The sequence below is a fragment of the Peromyscus eremicus genome, chromosome 8a (genome assembly GCF_949786415.1).
Source record: "Peromyscus eremicus chromosome 8a, PerEre_H2_v1, whole genome shotgun sequence".
In the NCBI taxonomy this organism is placed as follows: domain Eukaryota; kingdom Metazoa; phylum Chordata; class Mammalia; order Rodentia; family Cricetidae; genus Peromyscus; species Peromyscus eremicus.
In genome coordinates, this window is record NC_081423.1 from 70,755,761 (window position 1) to 70,773,312 (window position 17,552).

Consider the following 17,552-nt stretch of genomic DNA (forward strand, 5'->3'; position numbering starts at 1 on the left):
CCTTGCGTATGCTAGGCAAACACTCTACCACTGAGCTACATCTCTAGCCCTTTTTTACTTTGAAACAAGGTCTTGTCAAGTTGTCCAGGCTGACCTTGAGCTTGCTCTGTAGCACGGGTCTATCTTGAACTTATGATTCCCCTGTACCATCAGACCTGGCAAGGGTAGATATCATTAGTCAATTAATTAACCGAACAATGGATTTATTAACTAACTAATTTCTGTAGTGCTAGGGTTGAGCTAGGGCCTTGTACTTTGGAGGGTCTTTTTACATTATTATTTATTCATTTATTTATTTTTAGTTTTTTGTTTATCACTTATATGGGTGTTTTGCCTGCACGATGCCTAGGTGCCACAAGCATGCAGTACTCACAGAGGCCAGAAGAGGGCAGAGGATCCTCCGGGATTGGAGTTTCAGACAATTGAGAGCAGCTTTGCTGGTGCTGCAAATTGAACCAGTGTCCTCTGGAAGAGGAGCCAGTGCTCTTAACCACTGAGCCATCTCTCCAGCCCCTGGAGGGCTTTTACACACATGCGTGCACACACACACACACACACACACACACACACACACACACACACACACACGAATGTCAACCAGGCAATGGTAGTACATTCCAGCACTAAGAAGGATGAAGTCATGTAAATTTAGGAGGATTGAGAATTTGGGGTTACTCTGGACTACATAGTCTGTTCAAGCCCACCTAAGATATAACGTGAGACCCTGTGAAAAAAGTTAAAGGCTGTATAAATACACATCGGGCCACAGCACAAGGAATGTTCTGGAGCTGCCACTTTAGAAGCTATACAGCGTCCAAGGACTGTCCAGCATAAATAGGGTGTTTCTTAGAGGACTGACGAAATCAGTTTTAGTTCCTGGGAAATCCAGGCTTGGAAACCCGTGGTACCCCACAGCAGTGTCACCCCGAGATCACTAAGGCTCTTGCACCTCTCACTCAGTTATGATTCTCCCCATCAGACTGATTGATGCCCAGGATCTCCTAGCCATAAGACACATCTGGACTCTAAGCATCCGGGTACTTATAGCCATGGTTGCAAGACCTGTCCCTCAGAAGGAACAGTTGGATATTTATTGAGCACTTTGTGTGGTGAACACCATGCTGAGTGCCACAAGCCATACCCAGAAGCAGATGGAGAGTCTGTGGCTCAGGATGCTTATATTCTAGTCTGGGAGGACAGGAGGAAACCTAAGGGTCAGAGGTCACAGCCTCAGTCAGTGCTCATTCAGGAAGAGGGCAGGTGACATCTGACAAGCTGGAGGGGCGTCTTGTAAGAGGATGATTTCCACAGGCTGAGAAGGTGACATGGAGGTGGTGGGACCCAAGGGGAAGAGCCAGAAAGGCTGAGGCCACCTTTGACCACCATCTGGAGGATGCAAGAAATGAAGATGTGGGACTTGGGTGTCCAACTTGAAAGGACCAGGTCATTGAACTTGCTTGAAATGATATCTTGGACCATGGGCTGTGCAGTGCAGGAAGCCATGGGCAGGAGGTTCCTACTTCTTCACTGAGGCCCAGGGGGAGAGGTCCAGCTTATCAATAGAAGAGCAGTCCACAAAGCCATGGGGGTAGCTGTTGGCCTGGAATGGGTTCAGCGGGACCTTGTTGATGGCAGTGTTGTCACAGACGAGTCTCGAGAAGGACACCTTCTGTAGAGAATCCCGTTGCTTCTCTGTGAAGACCCCAGGGTTCTCCCACCAGAACCTACAAGGACAGAGCGGGGTCGTGTCGCACAGTCCAGTGACTATCCTATGATGACCTATGGAGTCAGATCTCATGAAGAGCATTGGGGATCCCTGCCTACGGGAAGGACTCCTCCTGCCCCACTCAGTGATTTTACTTGCCTGTCTCCATCTCGGATCCGCTGAAACTGCCGTCCCAGGAGGCAGGTCAGGAGAGGCCCTACTCGACCCCTGTGGACCAGCGGTTCAGCAATGGCCCCTAACCAGATATCAATGTTGTCGGGGGTTCCATAGAGATCCAGCAGCTTCTTGGCCAGCATCTCATTTCTCAGCACAGCACTCAGCTCTTCTAGCGTCTTTGGCTGTGACAGACCACAGAAAGCTCTCCAGGAGTTGTACCCTAGGGGAGGGAAGACAGGGCTGGCTCACCCAGGGACCCGTCACTCGTGTTTTCCCTTGGGGATGTCACCACTCTACCCCCAGAAGCCGGGAAAAGGCTGGGATCAGAGCTTTCAGGACAAGGGAAATATAATGCATGGCTTTTCATCTGTGGTCCTTCAGTTTGGGGAGGGTGACAGCTTACCTGTGACTTACATGGGTCTGGGCACTGTACCAAGCACCATGCAAACAAATGAGAACAAAGCTGTTGGAGCCTGCCTCAAGTCCTGGAACTAGTGTGACTGTTGACACTGATGGTCAGTGTGACAAGATCTGGAATACCTTTGGAGACATCTCTGGGCATGCGCATGAGGGAGTGTCTAGATAGGGTTAATTACGATGGAAAGACCCTGAACATGAGCAGCAGCAGCCTGTGGCCTGAACATAAAGAGGAAGGATACTGCACCAGCATCCATCACTCGATGTTTCCCGACCACGGCTACACTGTGACCAGCTATGTCGTGGTCTGGGTACCATGCCTTCCCTGCACGATGGGCTGACTGCACCTTCACACTGATCCACAACAAACCCGTTCTTCCGTTGTGTTTCTCGGGGGTTTCATCACAGTGAATGAGACCAGCAACTAAGACAGCTGGTACATGGCCTGCTGAGATCTGATCTCAAGCAACCTGGCTCTTAGGAACAACAAAACTGCTTTTCATGTGTACAAAGAAAACTCCACCAGATCTCCACCCTTCCCTCCCTTCCTCCTCTTCCAGTTAAGGTTTCTCTGCGGAGCTCATGCTAGGTTTGAATGGACAATCTTCCTGCCATGGCCTCTGGAGTACTGGGCTTTCCTGTGGATGGCACCAAGTCTGGCGCTTCTGCTCTGGGCTTTTAAACTGGTTTCATAAGTTCGTTGTTGCTCTTGTTTTCTTCTGGAGCTCTAAGATAACAGCAGGTGTGTATTCACATCTCTGCATTAGGAAAACAGAAGACTCCGTTTCCTGGATGTCTTCCATGGGTTTGTAAAATGGGCTTGCCTCTAGCTTCAGGAATGATTGTCTCCTTGGAGTTCCAGAGGACAGTGTCCAGGAGCCCCAGAAGGTAGCCAGAAAGATCTCCAGACCAGGTGAGAGCCCAGACCCACTCACCAGGCTGTCCGTGGTCCCGGCTGCGCTGTATGTTGATGGCAGCCAGGTCGAAGCCATGGATGGTGTGATTCGGCTGGAACAGCATGTTGCGGAGTTCCCCAGTCATCATTTTATCCTGATGCACCAACTTGGCCTTCTTGGCCAGCAGGCCTCGAACCAGAGGGTCAATTCCACCTGCAGAGGAACACCAAGAGGCCATCCTTCAGACAGGAATAGGGTGAGGGCATGCTCCATGCTGGGCCCTCTCTGCCCCAGATAGCTTCTCTCAATAGGAAATTGGAATGGCTGGGGTATCTCTGCATGGAACCAGAGAGGGAAGAGCACAATGCAGCCTTTGTTCCAGGTAAGAGGAGTCCAGTCTATGCTTTCTGAGGTGACAGAAAAGGGCACTCATGGGCTGATGGATGAATGACTAGCAAGCGTTTTTTTTTCATGTCTTAGCTCATGGCGTCAGCTCCTTCGTTTTCCACACATTTTCCCAGAGGAAGATGGACCACATGTCTTCAGGAAACAGCCCTGCCTGGTTAAACTTGAAGGAAAGTCAGTCTCAACAGAGGAATAAGAAAGTTGCACCCAACCTATGACACCTCATGGAGAAAGAAGGTTCTAGAACAGCACAATTTACCAAGCTCACAAATTCTGTTTTCAGAGTCCAGAGACGCCTAGGGCAGGAAAAGGCAGAAGAATCTTAGACAGTGGGAAACCAGAAGGAGGAAATAACTATTATTTCCTGATCACTCTTTGTGTCTTAGGATCACAATAGAGTGTTCTAATAATCTATCTCATTTCATTTGCTGTCCTATGAGATGGTACTACTGTTGCCCTTATTTTACAGACAAGGAAATTAAGACTCAGTGAGATGAATTCTCCTGTCTGCCTCACACAGGAAGTGTCTGGAAGGTGATCCTCACACCAGGAGTCCCTACAAGTTGGAGAATGAGAGGGCTCAGGCGAGAGCACTTCCCTGAAAAGACTCACCATCTTTGACCAGCCTCCAGGTGTTGAAGAAGAGCTTGTGTAGGGGGAGCTCAGGTTCTGAACCCCAGGGCTGATAATTCTCATCCAGGCGAGACACGGTAGAGGGGACCTCCAAGTGGCCAAAGCGGAAAGCAAAGGTGAAGACATTGGAAATTCGGGGGTCTACAGTTTCACTGTAGCCTTGGTATGGGGGTATCCACTTCTGCATCTCATCACCCAGTAGGATGGGGAGATAGTCCCTAAAGGTGACAATCTGAAGGGAGAAAGGAGTCATGAGGAAAGGACATGAGAAGGGGTAAACTCCTCTGCAATGGGAGGCTGGAGAGGAACTGCTGCCAAGAGGATGGCAATGGATAGCATTCGTACCCAGTTTCCATTCCTGTGACTGTGGCAGACATCGTTAATCAATCATGACATCCTTTCAGCTCTTTCTCATGATATCTTCACATAGGTTATACTAATTGGTCATTTCAATTTGATACTCTCTGTTTTAGCAGCAAGATTTCTGGCTCTAGTAGTTTATATAGAAATAGGTCATCTTAATTAAAAATAGCTGTGTGTGTGTGTGCGTGCCCCTCTGTTTAAAATAAGGTGGTATAGCCTTATTTTCCTTTATACTCACTATTTACTGTAGCTAAAGAACCTGAAAATTATTCCACAGGAAATAATAAAAGGACTCTGAGCTGGTGTGGTGATACCTGTCTATAATCTTAGCATTCCAGAGGCTGAGGCAGGAGATTTGAGGCCAGCCTGGGCTACACAGTGAGACTGCTATTTCCAACTCGGACAAACGGCCCTAGAATGACAACAATAATGACACATGGCTGTGGTGATCCACACCTCTAGTTCCAGGCCTGGCTCTGTGAAGGCATGAGGATGTGGAGTTTGAGGTCAGCTTTGTCTACACAGTGAGTGTGAGGCCAGCCTGAGCAACATGAGACCTAGTGAGACTGTAGAGATGGCTGTGTGGTTAGAGCACTTGCTGCTCTCCTAGAGGACCTGAGTTCAGTTCCCAGCACCATGTCAGAAAGTTCATAGCTATCTGTAACTCCTGCTCCAGGGGACCTCATACTCCCTTTGGACTACGAACAGAGACAAATTAAAATGTCAAGAAAATACTCTGAAAGCTAGAAAAAAGAATATGAACTGTCTGAGGACCCCAGAATTTGAAGAATGACCATGCAGTGAGTTCCTCATACCCTCGGATTGAACTGGGTGCAGAGGAGGCCTGCAGCCTGATACCTTCAACAGAGATGTACAAAAAGAAGCCAAGAAATGCCTGCTTTCTCTTTTCAGAGACCAAGGGCCAGGGAAATCCAATGCAGACTGGCAGAGAGCCCCAATCCCTGCCTCACACATCAAGCCCTCAAGAGCCCTAGCCAAACCCACCCCGCTCCTCAGTCCAGGCTGTGGACGGTCTCAACTTTCTTGGGGGCAGCGGAACACTGTCTGTTTCCTCTCACCCTTGGCTCTTCACCAAGGAGATCCAGGCATAGTGGCTTCTGCTTCTCTAGGAGGTTGCTTAGCAACATCAGGCAGCCAGAAAAAAACTTTGGTGCCCTGAACACAGCACCAGCAGGAAGGGAGTGGAAGTTCACATGCACTGGATGAATAAAGTGGACCAGAGGAGCATGGGAAGGACTCAGGACCAAGCTGTCACTGGAACAGAATCCTAAGCAGACCCGAATGTATGTGCTAAACCTAAGCAGGGTAACCACCAGCTAGAGTAAAGATTTGGACAGTATCAAAGTCTCTAGAATGTTCAGTAACACCAAGAACCAGGAAAGCCACACTTGGAGTGAGAAAAGGCAGTCAACTGATGCCAGTACCCACAGGAATCAGACAGAATTGGCCTGTAAGGCTTTTATGCAGTGCTGGGGAGATAGCTCAGTCAGTAGAGAGCTTGCTCTGCAATCACAAGGACCTGGCTTTGATCCCCAGAACCCATAAATAAAAAAAAAAAAAGCTGGGTGCTGGTCATGGTGGCATGGACTTGTAATCTCAGAGCTGGGGAGGCAGAGGCAGGTAGTAGATCCCTGGAGCTTGTGGCCGGCCAGCCCGACCTCCTTTGTGTGTCCAAAGCTAAAGCATGTGTTTGGCTTTCTGGAGGAATGACCCGTGAGAGAGGCTGTCCTCTGGCCTCTACATACACATATGTAGGTGCATGTGCCCCAGACATATGTGCACACCCCCCAAGCACACAAACACGTACAGATATATATTTGCTGCACTGTTTCAGATTGAACCTAAAGCCTTGACTGCTAGGTTGGCACTCTACCACTGAGCTGCAACCCTATCCTACCGTTGATAAAGATTTTAATGTCACCATCTTGCCTGGTCGTGTTGGTGCACGCATTTAATCGCAGCCCTCAGGAGGCAGAGCCAGTCAAATCTCTGTGAGTTCGAGGCCAGCCTGGTCTACAGAGCGAGATCCAGGACAGAGAGAAACCCTGTCTTGAAAAACCAGAAATTAAAAATTAAAAAATAAAAATAAAGTCACCATCTTAACAATCCCTCAACCAATTATAGATTTTCCTGAAACAAGTGGGAAAAAGGAAACATCTCAGCAAAATGTAGAGTTTTAAAAATAAAAATAAAAAAGAAATGAAATTATTCAATTGAAAATACACTACTTGAAATAATAGTAGTAATAACAGCAATAATAAGCTTGAGTTAACTCAGCAGTAGTTTTGAAATGACAGTGGCTAGACATAGAAAAGATCAGTAGAATTTACTACTACCTACAACAGAAAATGAGCTCATACAGAAGCTCCAGCAAACCAGACCCTAAGGATTCCATAGGACAATAATAAAAGATCTAACTACTAACCAGCCAGATGTGATGTTGAACGCTCATGATCTCAGAGCTTAGAAGATAGAGGCTGGAGTATCAGGAGGTCATGGCCAGTGTGGGCTTAATGAGACCCTATCTTAAAATCAAACCAGGGTTGGGGATTTAGCTCAGTGGTAGAGCGCTTGCCTAGCAAGCCCAAAGCCCTGGGTTCAGTCCTCAGCTCCGGAAAGGAAAAAAAAATCAAACCAAACCACAACATACACACACACAGACTCATACACACACAGGCACACACACACACAGACACAGACACATACACACACATACACACACACACACACATACACCATCAACCCTTCTAAGTCTCCTTCAGTTAGCTAGCTGATAAAGCACGAGGAAATTCAAGAAGAAGAAGAGAAATTAAAATAGCTGAAGACACTGCAAAGGAACAGCCCCAAGAGCGAGAGAACCTGTGGTCTCAGGGATAGCAATAGCGCAGGCTCACGGAGGGACCACACCTCGAAGACTCGCCACATTCGGAACGTGGGGATACATTTTAAAGCAGGGAGCTGATCAGACACTTAGAGAGAAGCAAAAGAGAGGAAGGAGTAGGGACGAGCGTGGGAAACAGTATCAGCTGGAAGTAACCAATCGGAAAGCAGAGGCGGGTGCTGGAGTGGGCAGCCGGCAGAGGCAGGTGCTCCTGCCTCCATACCTGTACGAAGGCTCCCAGAATTTTCCTGGCTTCCTGATAGAGCTTCTCAGCATCCCAGTGGGGGTTGAGGCTGTTCAGTTCTCTGGCTAATCGATTGTGCTCCCGGACAAAGAGTGTATGGGATGTGGCCAGCAAGATCTGCTCCGAGGCTCGGGAGTCTCCTAAAAGCCCAGAAGGCAGGAAGATGGGTTCTCTCTAAGCAGGACCAAGGAGCTGCACAAATAAAATTGAGCCCCCAAGACTCTCTCCTAAGCCCCTCCTTCAAGGTAGTTTAAGAAAAGTCAAGTGGAGAGGGACAGACAGACGGACAGTGAAGGATGTGGTGGGATTATAGAACTGTGCCACCAAGCTGGGCTGGAACTATGCCCGTGATAGAGAAGACAAGAAAGTTATATTATATTATATTATATTATATTATATTATATTATATTATATTATATTATATTATATTATATTATATTATATTATATTATATTATAAAATACTAATGGCTAATATTGGTGGATGATGGGGTTATGTGGATTTTCTTTGTATTTTTCCCCCTGGATTTACTTTGTTCTACAGTGAATACTTGTTTTTGGATTCTTTCTTCATCTGGGCCCTTTGTCTCCTCCCTAGTTCAGTGTTATGATCGTGTTGGCTTGGGGCATTTTTCTGGAAAAATGCTGAGACGGAGCAGCCTCCTTTAACAATCCCCTCATCCTGTAGCCCCACCCCCACCCCAGGCTAGACTCACCTGCCAAGAAGCAGGGCACACCAGCAGTGGCATTGATAACCTCACAGGGACTGGGCTTCACTTTGACGAAAGGCAGGAGGGGCAACCCATGGTCTGAGACCTCTTCATTGACAGCCATGAGGCCCAGGGGGCTGCTGAGATTTCGAAGTCGATTTGCCAGGCCTGACTCAGCACCATACACCAAGCTAGCATCCATAAAAGAGGTTAGTGCATTGATTTGCTCTCGGGCCAGGGATTGGTAGGGCGATGTGGGGCAGACAAATCCCGCTCTGAAGAAAGGCATGCACTTCCCCTGAGTCTTCAGCTTAGGGTCACCAGTTGGAAACTGTAGAGAGATGCATTGGGGAATATGATTGTACAAGGACAAAACATCTGGACCCCGGCAACCCTTCCCAGGGTCAGTCTGGATGAAAAGATGCTCACGGCACCCTCCTGGGCTTCTTGCCAGACACTGGCCCTAGATGCCTCCTGCTGATGTTATACTTCCTGGACCCATAACACTCCAAAGTTCTTTATATCCTGATGCTCAAGAGCAGAAAGTAATGATTCATTCTTCACAGTAAGAGCTCAGAAATGACAGGATTTCCTGAGAGCCCCAGACAGGCAAGCCGCATATGACATGCGCTTTAGTAATTACTACTGGAATATCAGCCTTGGGATTCCATGTGCCAACCAGTGTGTGTACTTCATCTCGTTCTGTCCCTCAGAGAGCCTGTGAGGCAGGCCGCCGAGTCTCTCACACACGAGAAAACAGTCTCAATAAGTTAACCTGCCTCAGCGCCTACCAACTAGGAGGAAAAGACACGAGACTCAAGTCCAGATCGACACGTGGCTCAGATTTTTTTTCCCCACCACAGCACGGAGTATTGATTCATCGTCCTGAGTAAACAATTCTCCAAATATAAAAATCTACAATTAAGAAGAAGAGACCACTGCAAGCCTCTCTCCTGCCGGGCATTCCCTGTTGCTCTCAGCCCCTTCGGGGAAAGGAAGTCTCCCTTCAAGGCAACATAGAGTAGAATTCCATAAACTAAGCATAGGAAGAACCCCATGGACGGAAGGGGGGTGGGTGGGACGGATGGATATGTCTTGATAAAATGCAGACTCTATCTCCCAACATCTGGGGGGAGGCTTGAGATTTTGGGTTTCTAATAAGTCCCCAGGAGACTCAGATGCTGCTGGGTGGGGTATAGACAATTTCCCGTTCTGTCAATAGTTTATGTGTTCATTTCCATGATAGCCTTTTGTCCTTGAGAGCAAGGATGTTTTTTTGGTTTTTTGTTTGTTTGTTTGTTTGTTTTTGTTTGTTTGTTTGTTTGTTTGTTTTTGTTTTTTTTGTTTTTTGTTTTTTTGAGACAGGGTTTCTCTGTGTAGCTTTGCGCCTCTCCTGGAACTCACTTGGTAGCCCAGGCTGGCCTCGAACTCACAGAGATCCGCCTGGCTCTGCCTCCTGAGTGCTGGGATTAAAGGCATGCACCACCACCGCCCGGCGCAAGGACGTATCTTACCTTTGAATTCCTAGTGCTTGCCACCCTCCCCTGGCATAGAATAGGTCACTGTTGTCTAATTGCTGAGTGGATGGATGAGCACATGAATGGATATGAAGCTATGACGTCAGCGTTGAACGCTATCAAGAGATCTCGATCTTTGGGCTGGGAATGTGTGCTACATGGAAGCTGCAAGAGGCCCTACCCTGATGGGGAAGCAGTTGTCTCCCTGGATACAGTGTTCATCACACTGGGCTTTGGAGTAGTTGTCTGCCTCAGTTTCGGGGGCAAAGTCCAAGTCGTGGTCCACGATCTGACCCCACTGCATGAAGAGCAGGGATCTGTTTTGGTCCAGAACCTCCTCCTCCTTCAGGTAGCCAGCGATCTGGTTGGAGACTTCACGGGGCTGCACATGGAGGGGAGGGAGGTCAGGTTGGAAGAAAGCATGCCTTGAGGATTCAGATTCAACCACGCTTTGTCCCAAGGGCCATCCCAACAGGCGTGTGCAAGGTGGGGTGCATGGTAACTTTGTAGATGAGGACACAGAACCCTAAAGGGGAGACGTCGGTGCTCTTGACCCTGCAGCTACTGAAGGGATAGGGGTGGGATTGAACCTAGGTCTGTGTGACTGCACAGTGGTCAAGCAGCCTTACTATGGAGAGAGAAAACCAAGGCAAGCTGACGGTGGCATGCCTGTGACTGAAGTGCCAGGTTTCTGGGCATGGGAAGAAGGACCCTGGGGAGGGGCTGCCAACTCAGATGAGGCCAACAGATCAGACCTGCAGTAAAACGACAGCTGGTACACTCCAGGGGCAGGGACAGAGTAGGCGCAAGTAGAACAGTGTAAGGAAACCATCTGCCTGGGAGACCCCAGGGTACCAGGCTTGCACAGTTGGGACATTACCGCCACCACCTGGCTGGGCCCCGGGCTCTGCTGCCCTCTCGTGGCAGTTCGGGGAACATATCGCTAGGGAGCAAGTCCTAATTTCAGCGGCGCCCCCCTCTCTCCTTTTCAGTGCGGTGTGACCTGTGTGTGGCTCATTGCCTCCCGTCCTGTACTCCGTCCTCCTTCACCTGCGGGAGAGGGAAGCCGTTCCGCGTCTTCCCCGGCGTCCACCCGAAGGGGAGGGAGAGCCCGTCCTCGTACTCTGCCGGCAGCCAGCGAGCCAGAGCCCTGTTGGCGGATCCCAGCTCCGGATTCTTCCTGAAACCCAGCAAGACAGCTCTCAGCCACAGCAGGTGGCCTCCGGGCTCCCGCCTTCACCCAGAGCCCCTTAACCTGAGCTCTGCGGAGGACAGGCCCTCCGCATTGTAGGGTTCTGAATTTTCCCAATCCCAGGGCACGGGACTGTCTGCCTTGGTGGAAAGGACCGTTCCCAGTGGGCCACAGTGGCCTCACTGGAGATGGGTATTCTTTAAAGGGATCCAGTAGTTGTGATGTCATGTCCAAGGGGCAGAGATGCTGGCCGGGGCAGTGGCTCTTAGGGTCACCTGTTGTTACAGACTCCAGTGATGGTCCGGTAAGGGTTGCTTATGTTGCAATTCACTGCCGGAGCAGGGGGATCACAGCCCACCTCCCGAGAGAGCTTAGTGAAGTCCAGGCCTTGGCCTGAAACAGAAGAGAACCCCAAACAGGGCGGAGTTCTGAGACACAGAACAGTAACTGGCCGGGAGTCAGACTAGAGATGACAGCCCAGGGTTCCCCGGAACAGGATAGGTTTCATCTCTTGAGAACTCCCTGCAAACCCACATGACACTAGTAGCTTACATCTCCCCTTCACCTGAAGGAGTGAGGACACTAGTTTGGGGCCAGAAACCCCGTTTATTGACTTTGGCATTCCCTCCGGGCAGAAAAGCCTTACAAACTGCCATAATACAGTGAGCACACTGAGCCCTTCTCTATCAGCTGGCAGTATAACCTCGTCACAACGAGTTCTTTCATCTGCAAAGGGGGCATGGGCTTAGCTGTTCCCTGAAGGCCCTCTGAGCTCTGCCAGTATGGCCTTTGGGTTTAACTAAGAAGGAAGACGGACAGAAATGTCTCTTTGTGTAGCTAGTCCCTAGCAGGTTGGGGGGCCTCTGTTCTGTACTGATGATCCCTTCCTGTCATTAGAGGGCTAGCGAGTTGTCTGTACCTGTGACATTGGTCAAGGACACCGCCTTCTTCAGTTTCTTTAGAGACTCTTCCCACACCTGCCCGCTGCGGATGGCTGTGCGCGTCTGGCCTTTGGCTTGCTTGAGATACTCTGAGAAGTGACGGGTGGTAGGAGCCTGGGTGGTCAGGGCAGTCTTCAGCCTACAGTAGGAACCAATGGGGTTCATAAGCTGGCTCTGCAGAGGTGTGTCAGCGGCTCACAGGAGAGGTGCAAAGGAATGGGTGAACAGGGGAAGACACAAAGGTTCTGAGGAGTAAATGTGGGCTCCCTCTTGTCCCTTCTGACACTGTTGGAAAAACCTCTTTGGGGAGAAGGAAACCATGGTGGCTATGAAGTTAAATCTGATCTTTTTTTTTTTTTTTTTTTTTTGAGACAAGGTTTCTCTGTGTAGTTTTGGTACCTGTCCTGGATCTCACTCTGTAGGCCAGGCTGGTCTTGAACTCACAGAGATCTGCCTGGCTCTGCCTCTAAGTACTGGGATTAAAGGTGTATGCCACCGCCACCCGGCTAAGTCTGATCTTAAGTAAAACTGGTGGATGAATCAAAAGATCCCTAATTCCAGCTGGAAGATTGTACCTGGCTGGCTGTGTCAGAACCCACTGGGTATCTTAAGACCACCCGGGTCCTACAATGGATGGATGGCTCCAGACTGGAGAACTCCTGGCACACTGCTGAGCCTTGTAACCTAAGACTTTTAGGGCCAGGACACAAATGTGCCTCCAGTTCTGCCCATGCATCTGACCCTAGAGCAGGTGTGGAGTCTGTGACCAGAAGCACAGAGCCAAACGCCAAACATCTCAGGAAAGCTCAACCTTAGTCTTTTTGTCTTCCTTGTGCAAAACAAGAACCCCCAAGATGATCTACTCTGAAGTCTATGACAATTCAGAGAGGCTAGAGACTTGAAAGTCCTCCATGGCCTCACTGTGCCTCAGTCCCCTGTGTGTGAGGATCTCTCTACTAGATCTCTGTCTCTAAGTCTCTGAAATATTGAAAATGGCTCTGGTTCTCACGAAATCAGCTTTCTGGTTGTGTTTAACTCACTGGCTGTAGTGCCTGCCCTGTCTCTGTTCACATCAGGCTATTAGCTCCATTTAAAGTGCCGACAGGTGCCATGGCTTATCCCAAGGAACTGACAGCTGAGAGGAAAGGTACAAGGAGAGCCAGCTCTAGCCTAACCTTTCTAAAGAGAACCATGCTGTCTTCCTGCTGCCTGTAAAAACAAAACAAAAACAAAAAACCGGGCATGGTGGCGCACATCTTTAATCCCAGAACTCGAGAGGCAGAGGCAGGTGGATCTCTGTGAGTTCGAGGCCAGCCTGGTCCACACAAATCGAGTTCCAGGACAGCTAGGGCTGTTACACAGAGAAACCCTGTCTCAAAAAACCCCTCAAAACAAAACAATAGCAATAAAACAAAAACAAACAAACAAGCAGAAGGCAAAACAAGACAAAACAAAACAAAACCCCACAAGCTTTTACCATGCAACAGCTTTGGCTAGCCTGGAACTCGATATGTAGACCAGGATGGGCTCAAACTTACAAAGACCTTCCTGCCTCTGCCTCTTGGGTGCCGAGATTAAAGTCACACGACACCACGCACATCTTTTTTCTGTTTTTATGAGGAAGTGTAGCTCGGTAGCCCAGAGAGAGTGGAGTCAGATCTAAAGCTAGATACCTCAAGCACGGGTCTGGAGCTCTCAGTACAGCCCAGAGGATTTTCCAGGTCTTCGAGTTGGCAATAGATTTCTCTGAGTACTCAGAAAAGAAATCAGAGAGGCCCCAGGAAGCCACTGAGTTGTTCAGGACCGGTGGATTTGCCATCCCTGGCCTCTCTGCTCAGCCCCCAAGGAGAGTCGGGGGAGTCCTGGAACAAGGGAGAGAACCTCTGGGGTCCCTCTTGTCACCACAGAGCCCAGGCACTTTAGAGCCAAGGAAGTCAGCAGCTTGGGACTTTACCTTCTTCGACTGACCTTCGAACTCCTGAAACGATACTGTTTCTGGGGACTAAAAACATCTGAAAGTCACCAAAAGAATCATGGAGCAGGGAGATTATCCAGAGATGAGTCGGGGAGAAGCTCTGATCTAGACACAGAACTACGAAGGATTGAAGGTGCCTTCTGCTCAATGCCATGGCCGCTCCCCTCTCCCCTGGACTGGGGATTGAACTCATGGCTTTGTACTTGCTAGATGGCACTTTCTCACTGAGTATCACCGAGCTGCATCCTCAGCTCTCTTCCCTTCTTCTTTTGAGGCAGGATCCTATTGATTCACTAATTGCCTAGGCTGCCCTTGAATTCACTCTATAGCCAAGACTGGCCTTGAATTTGCCATCCTCCTGCATCAGCCTCTCGAGTAGCTGGGATTGTAGGTCTGCACTACTGGGCTTGGCCACATGGTTGTTCCTGTTTTTCAGCCTCTCTACTGGTGGAAGATAGACTTCCTGAGGGGAATTGCTAGTTTCATGAGTCCCAGCCCCATTCACGGGGTAAACGGTCACTTGGTCTGTTGGTCAGGCTCCTCAGAGGCATCAGGAGGGTTTATGTACTCCTTACCCAGCTGCTGTGGGTGCAGCCTCCAAAGACTCACCCCTGTAGCCTTGCTTTACACCTGCTCCTGAGCCCTGGAGCCTACCTGGTTAGAGGTTCCCAGGAATAGCACCAGCATGCTTAACTCTTGTCCCTGGAGCCCCACGCCTGGGGCTGCATCAGCCTCATGTGGTATGTGAAAGTTCTACTCCCTTATTCCAAGGTGGGACAGACGCCACGGTACACCTCACACTCTGGGTTTCTCTGGGTGGTGGTGGGGTTGGTCCAGCTGAGGCTGGACTTCAAACCACAGTCTCACTTAATTTTGCATTATATGGCAACTTCCTTGAAAGCATTTCTCTTGTAAATTACCCACACTGACTTCGGGCTTGTGGTTCTGTTTCTGGAACACCTGATGAAAGCCAGGTTATATTACTACTAAAATATTCTTGGTTTTAAATATTATTTCAGATTAGCAAACTCAAAGCTTATTTTCAAGCTTGTTCTGATTTACCTGATTTTGGCTTAACTTGGACAAATGGACAACATATATAGAAGGTTATATAATAAGGAGGTGTATATAATAATCGGCCCCTCCCAATTTTGTCTCTGTGAATGGATTACATTTATATTTAGCGTGACTACAGACATAGTTCTAGCATATGAAAGACATTTAATTACTTCATTAACTTATCATCCTCTTATGTGCTTTTAACAGTTCATAATACATTGGAAACTATCTTTGTGAAGATTTTGAAACTTAAGAAGTAACATTTTTAAAATTAAAGTTCTTTTGAGACCCCAAATAAACTTGAAATCATAAATACAACCTACGGAGAAAACGGAACCTTCCTTCCCTGATTCTTTCATAACGCACCTTAATCTAAAACTTAAATGAGAACCTTCCCAAGTCTGGCAGGCATAACCAAGAGAAACCCTGGGCCACGTGGAGGGAAGTCCCGGCAGGATTATGTTAGCGGTCCCCTCCAGACGCCTTAGAAGCTGGGGTTTCAGGACTTGGAAGCTAGTGTTCCTATTTGCTACACACTCGGAGGACTGGGGTGGAGAATGGCAGAAGGGCGAGTTTTGTAATTGCTTTGGCTCACTGGCTTGTCGGGACTGGTCTAGGTGAACTTGTCATTCACAGGAAGCCTGAGGAGGGAGTTCACGCTCATCTCCACCGTGTCTCACTTACCTAGCCCGGGAATCCAGGAAGGCCTTGTTGACCTGGACCTTGACCTCATCCACTGTTTCACAAATGGTGGCCGTTCTGGCAGTCAGACCTTGGGGAGGGAAAAGCAGGAAGCAGGTCTCACCTATTACTCTTTTGAGATGCCCTTGGCTTCTGATCCCCTCTCAGCCATTACCTCATCTCTCAAACCTGAGCAGGTAGGGGATCAAGATTAGGATAGTTTACCAGACCCCTTAAAGCAGTGGATTTCAACCTTCCTAACACTGCGGTCCTTTGATACAGTCCCTCATGCTGTGGTGGGCCCCAACCATAAAATTACTTTCGTTGCTACTTCATGACTGTAGTTTTGCTACTGTTACGAATCGCAATGCAAATATCTGATATTTCCAATGGTCTTAGGTGACCCCTATGAAAGGGCCGGTCAAGCCTACAAAGGGGTCTCGACCCACAGATTGAGAACGACTGCCTTAAAGGAAGGTAGCACAGAATGGGAAGAGTCCAGTCTCCTCTTCAGCAAGATGTCAAAATCGCTTTTTGGAATTCCGGTGGCATGCCCAGGAAGAGGAGAACAGGACGTCCATTGTGACCACTCACCTTGGGCTTTCTGGTTTCTGGTGAGATGGTCTTGTGGACCCTTGAGCAAGCCTATCTCAGAGTTTACCCAATAACTAGGACCTTGGAGCAAGGAAAGCAAGGACACTAAAGGAGAGATATGCTCCTTGATCCCCTTCAGGTTGGGGTGTGGAGTGTGAGAGGCAGCCTCTGCTCCCTGCGAAGAGACTGCAGTGGGCTGAACAGTATCTGGCTGGAACGTCAGCGTGTGACCTTATTTCCAAACAGTCTCTGCAGATGTGATCAATCAAGATGAGGTCATGCTGAGGAGGGTGAACCTCAAGTCCAGTGAATGATGGGTTTAGGAAAGGACACACAGTAAAGACGGAGCAGGGTGTCGGGGCGGGGCGGGGGGAGGTAGCTATAAGCCAAGAATACTAAAGATGTCTGGAGCCCTAAGAAGCTGGAAGAGGTAAGGGACACCCCCCGCTCCTTCAGAGCCTTCAGGAGGAACATGGCCCTTCTGTTACCTTCATTTTGGATTTCTAGCCTTCTGGGATGTGTGAGAATAAATGTGTATTGTTTCCAGCCACCCAGCTGACAGTACTTTCGTCCCAGCCTTATTCCAAGAAGCGAACACAGGATGACACTTACCATTTCTGGCAGACACTGCCATCTGGAGCAAGGTCAGGGAAGCTAGGAGGATTGGGAGATGCAGCAGGGTTTTCATCACTGAAACGAGACCAGGGACACAGTAGGAGCCTCAGTGGAGCCCCACTGGAAGAGATGGAGTCTCAGGAAACAGGCAAAGCCCAGGCGAAATCAGATGCCGTAGCCACACAAACTGGCGGTGTGCACGGGCTGGGAGAGCGAGCAGCTCCAGGGTCTGAGGCCCTGCATTACAGCTCTGCATTTGCCCCACCCAGCACCAGGAGCTTGGACAAATTACTTAACACTGGGCCACTGGCCTGCCTGGAAGGGGGCAGGGTCAAATGACCCAGGATGTCCCATTCTGCCGGGGGAGCCTGGGTTTGTTATGTCACAGAAATGACAAATGTTTCCAAGTCTCAGAACTTCTCATCCCTTCTTCTCCAGATAGCTTGCTTCCTGCTAGCTAGGTTCCTCCTGGGTGGCACAGGGCATGGGCTGGGAGCGGGCACCACACCTCTCCTCAGAAATACCAC

General features: G+C 49.1%; 1 protein-coding gene across 1 annotated transcript; it reads right to left on the reverse strand.

Annotated features, from left to right (window-relative positions):
- Positions 1 to 1,142: 1,142 nt before the first annotated feature.
- Lpo (lactoperoxidase) lies at positions 1,143 to 17,098 on the reverse strand. Its single transcript, XM_059269602.1, has 12 exons — positions 17,023 to 17,098; positions 15,820 to 15,907; positions 12,080 to 12,240; positions 11,436 to 11,553; positions 11,019 to 11,148; positions 10,150 to 10,350; positions 8,458 to 8,782; positions 7,722 to 7,882; positions 4,213 to 4,465; positions 3,235 to 3,408; positions 1,865 to 2,102; positions 1,143 to 1,724 (listed from the first exon to the last, which is right to left on the reverse strand). The coding sequence occupies exons 1-12, from the start codon at positions 17,096 to 17,098 to the stop codon at positions 1,517 to 1,519; spliced, it is 2,133 nt and encodes a 710-aa protein (XP_059125585.1). The 3' UTR covers positions 1,143 to 1,516.
- Positions 17,099 to 17,552: the final 454 nt, after the last annotated feature.

Bases quoted from the DNA above. Each gene is read 5' to 3' on its own strand.
- Lpo (XM_059269602.1), bottom strand. From the start codon at position 17,098: ATGAAAACCCTGCTGCATCTCCCAATCCTCCTAGCTTCCCTGACCTTG. The intron at 15,908-17,022 runs GTAAGTGTCATC...TCCCTCCCCAAG, and splicing joins GGCAGTGTCTGCCAGAAATG to GTCTGACTGCCAGAACGGCC. The intron at 2,103-3,234 runs GTGAGTGGGTCT...TCCCTCCCCTAG, and splicing joins CCGGGACCACGGACAGCCTG to GGTACAACTCCTGGAGAGCT.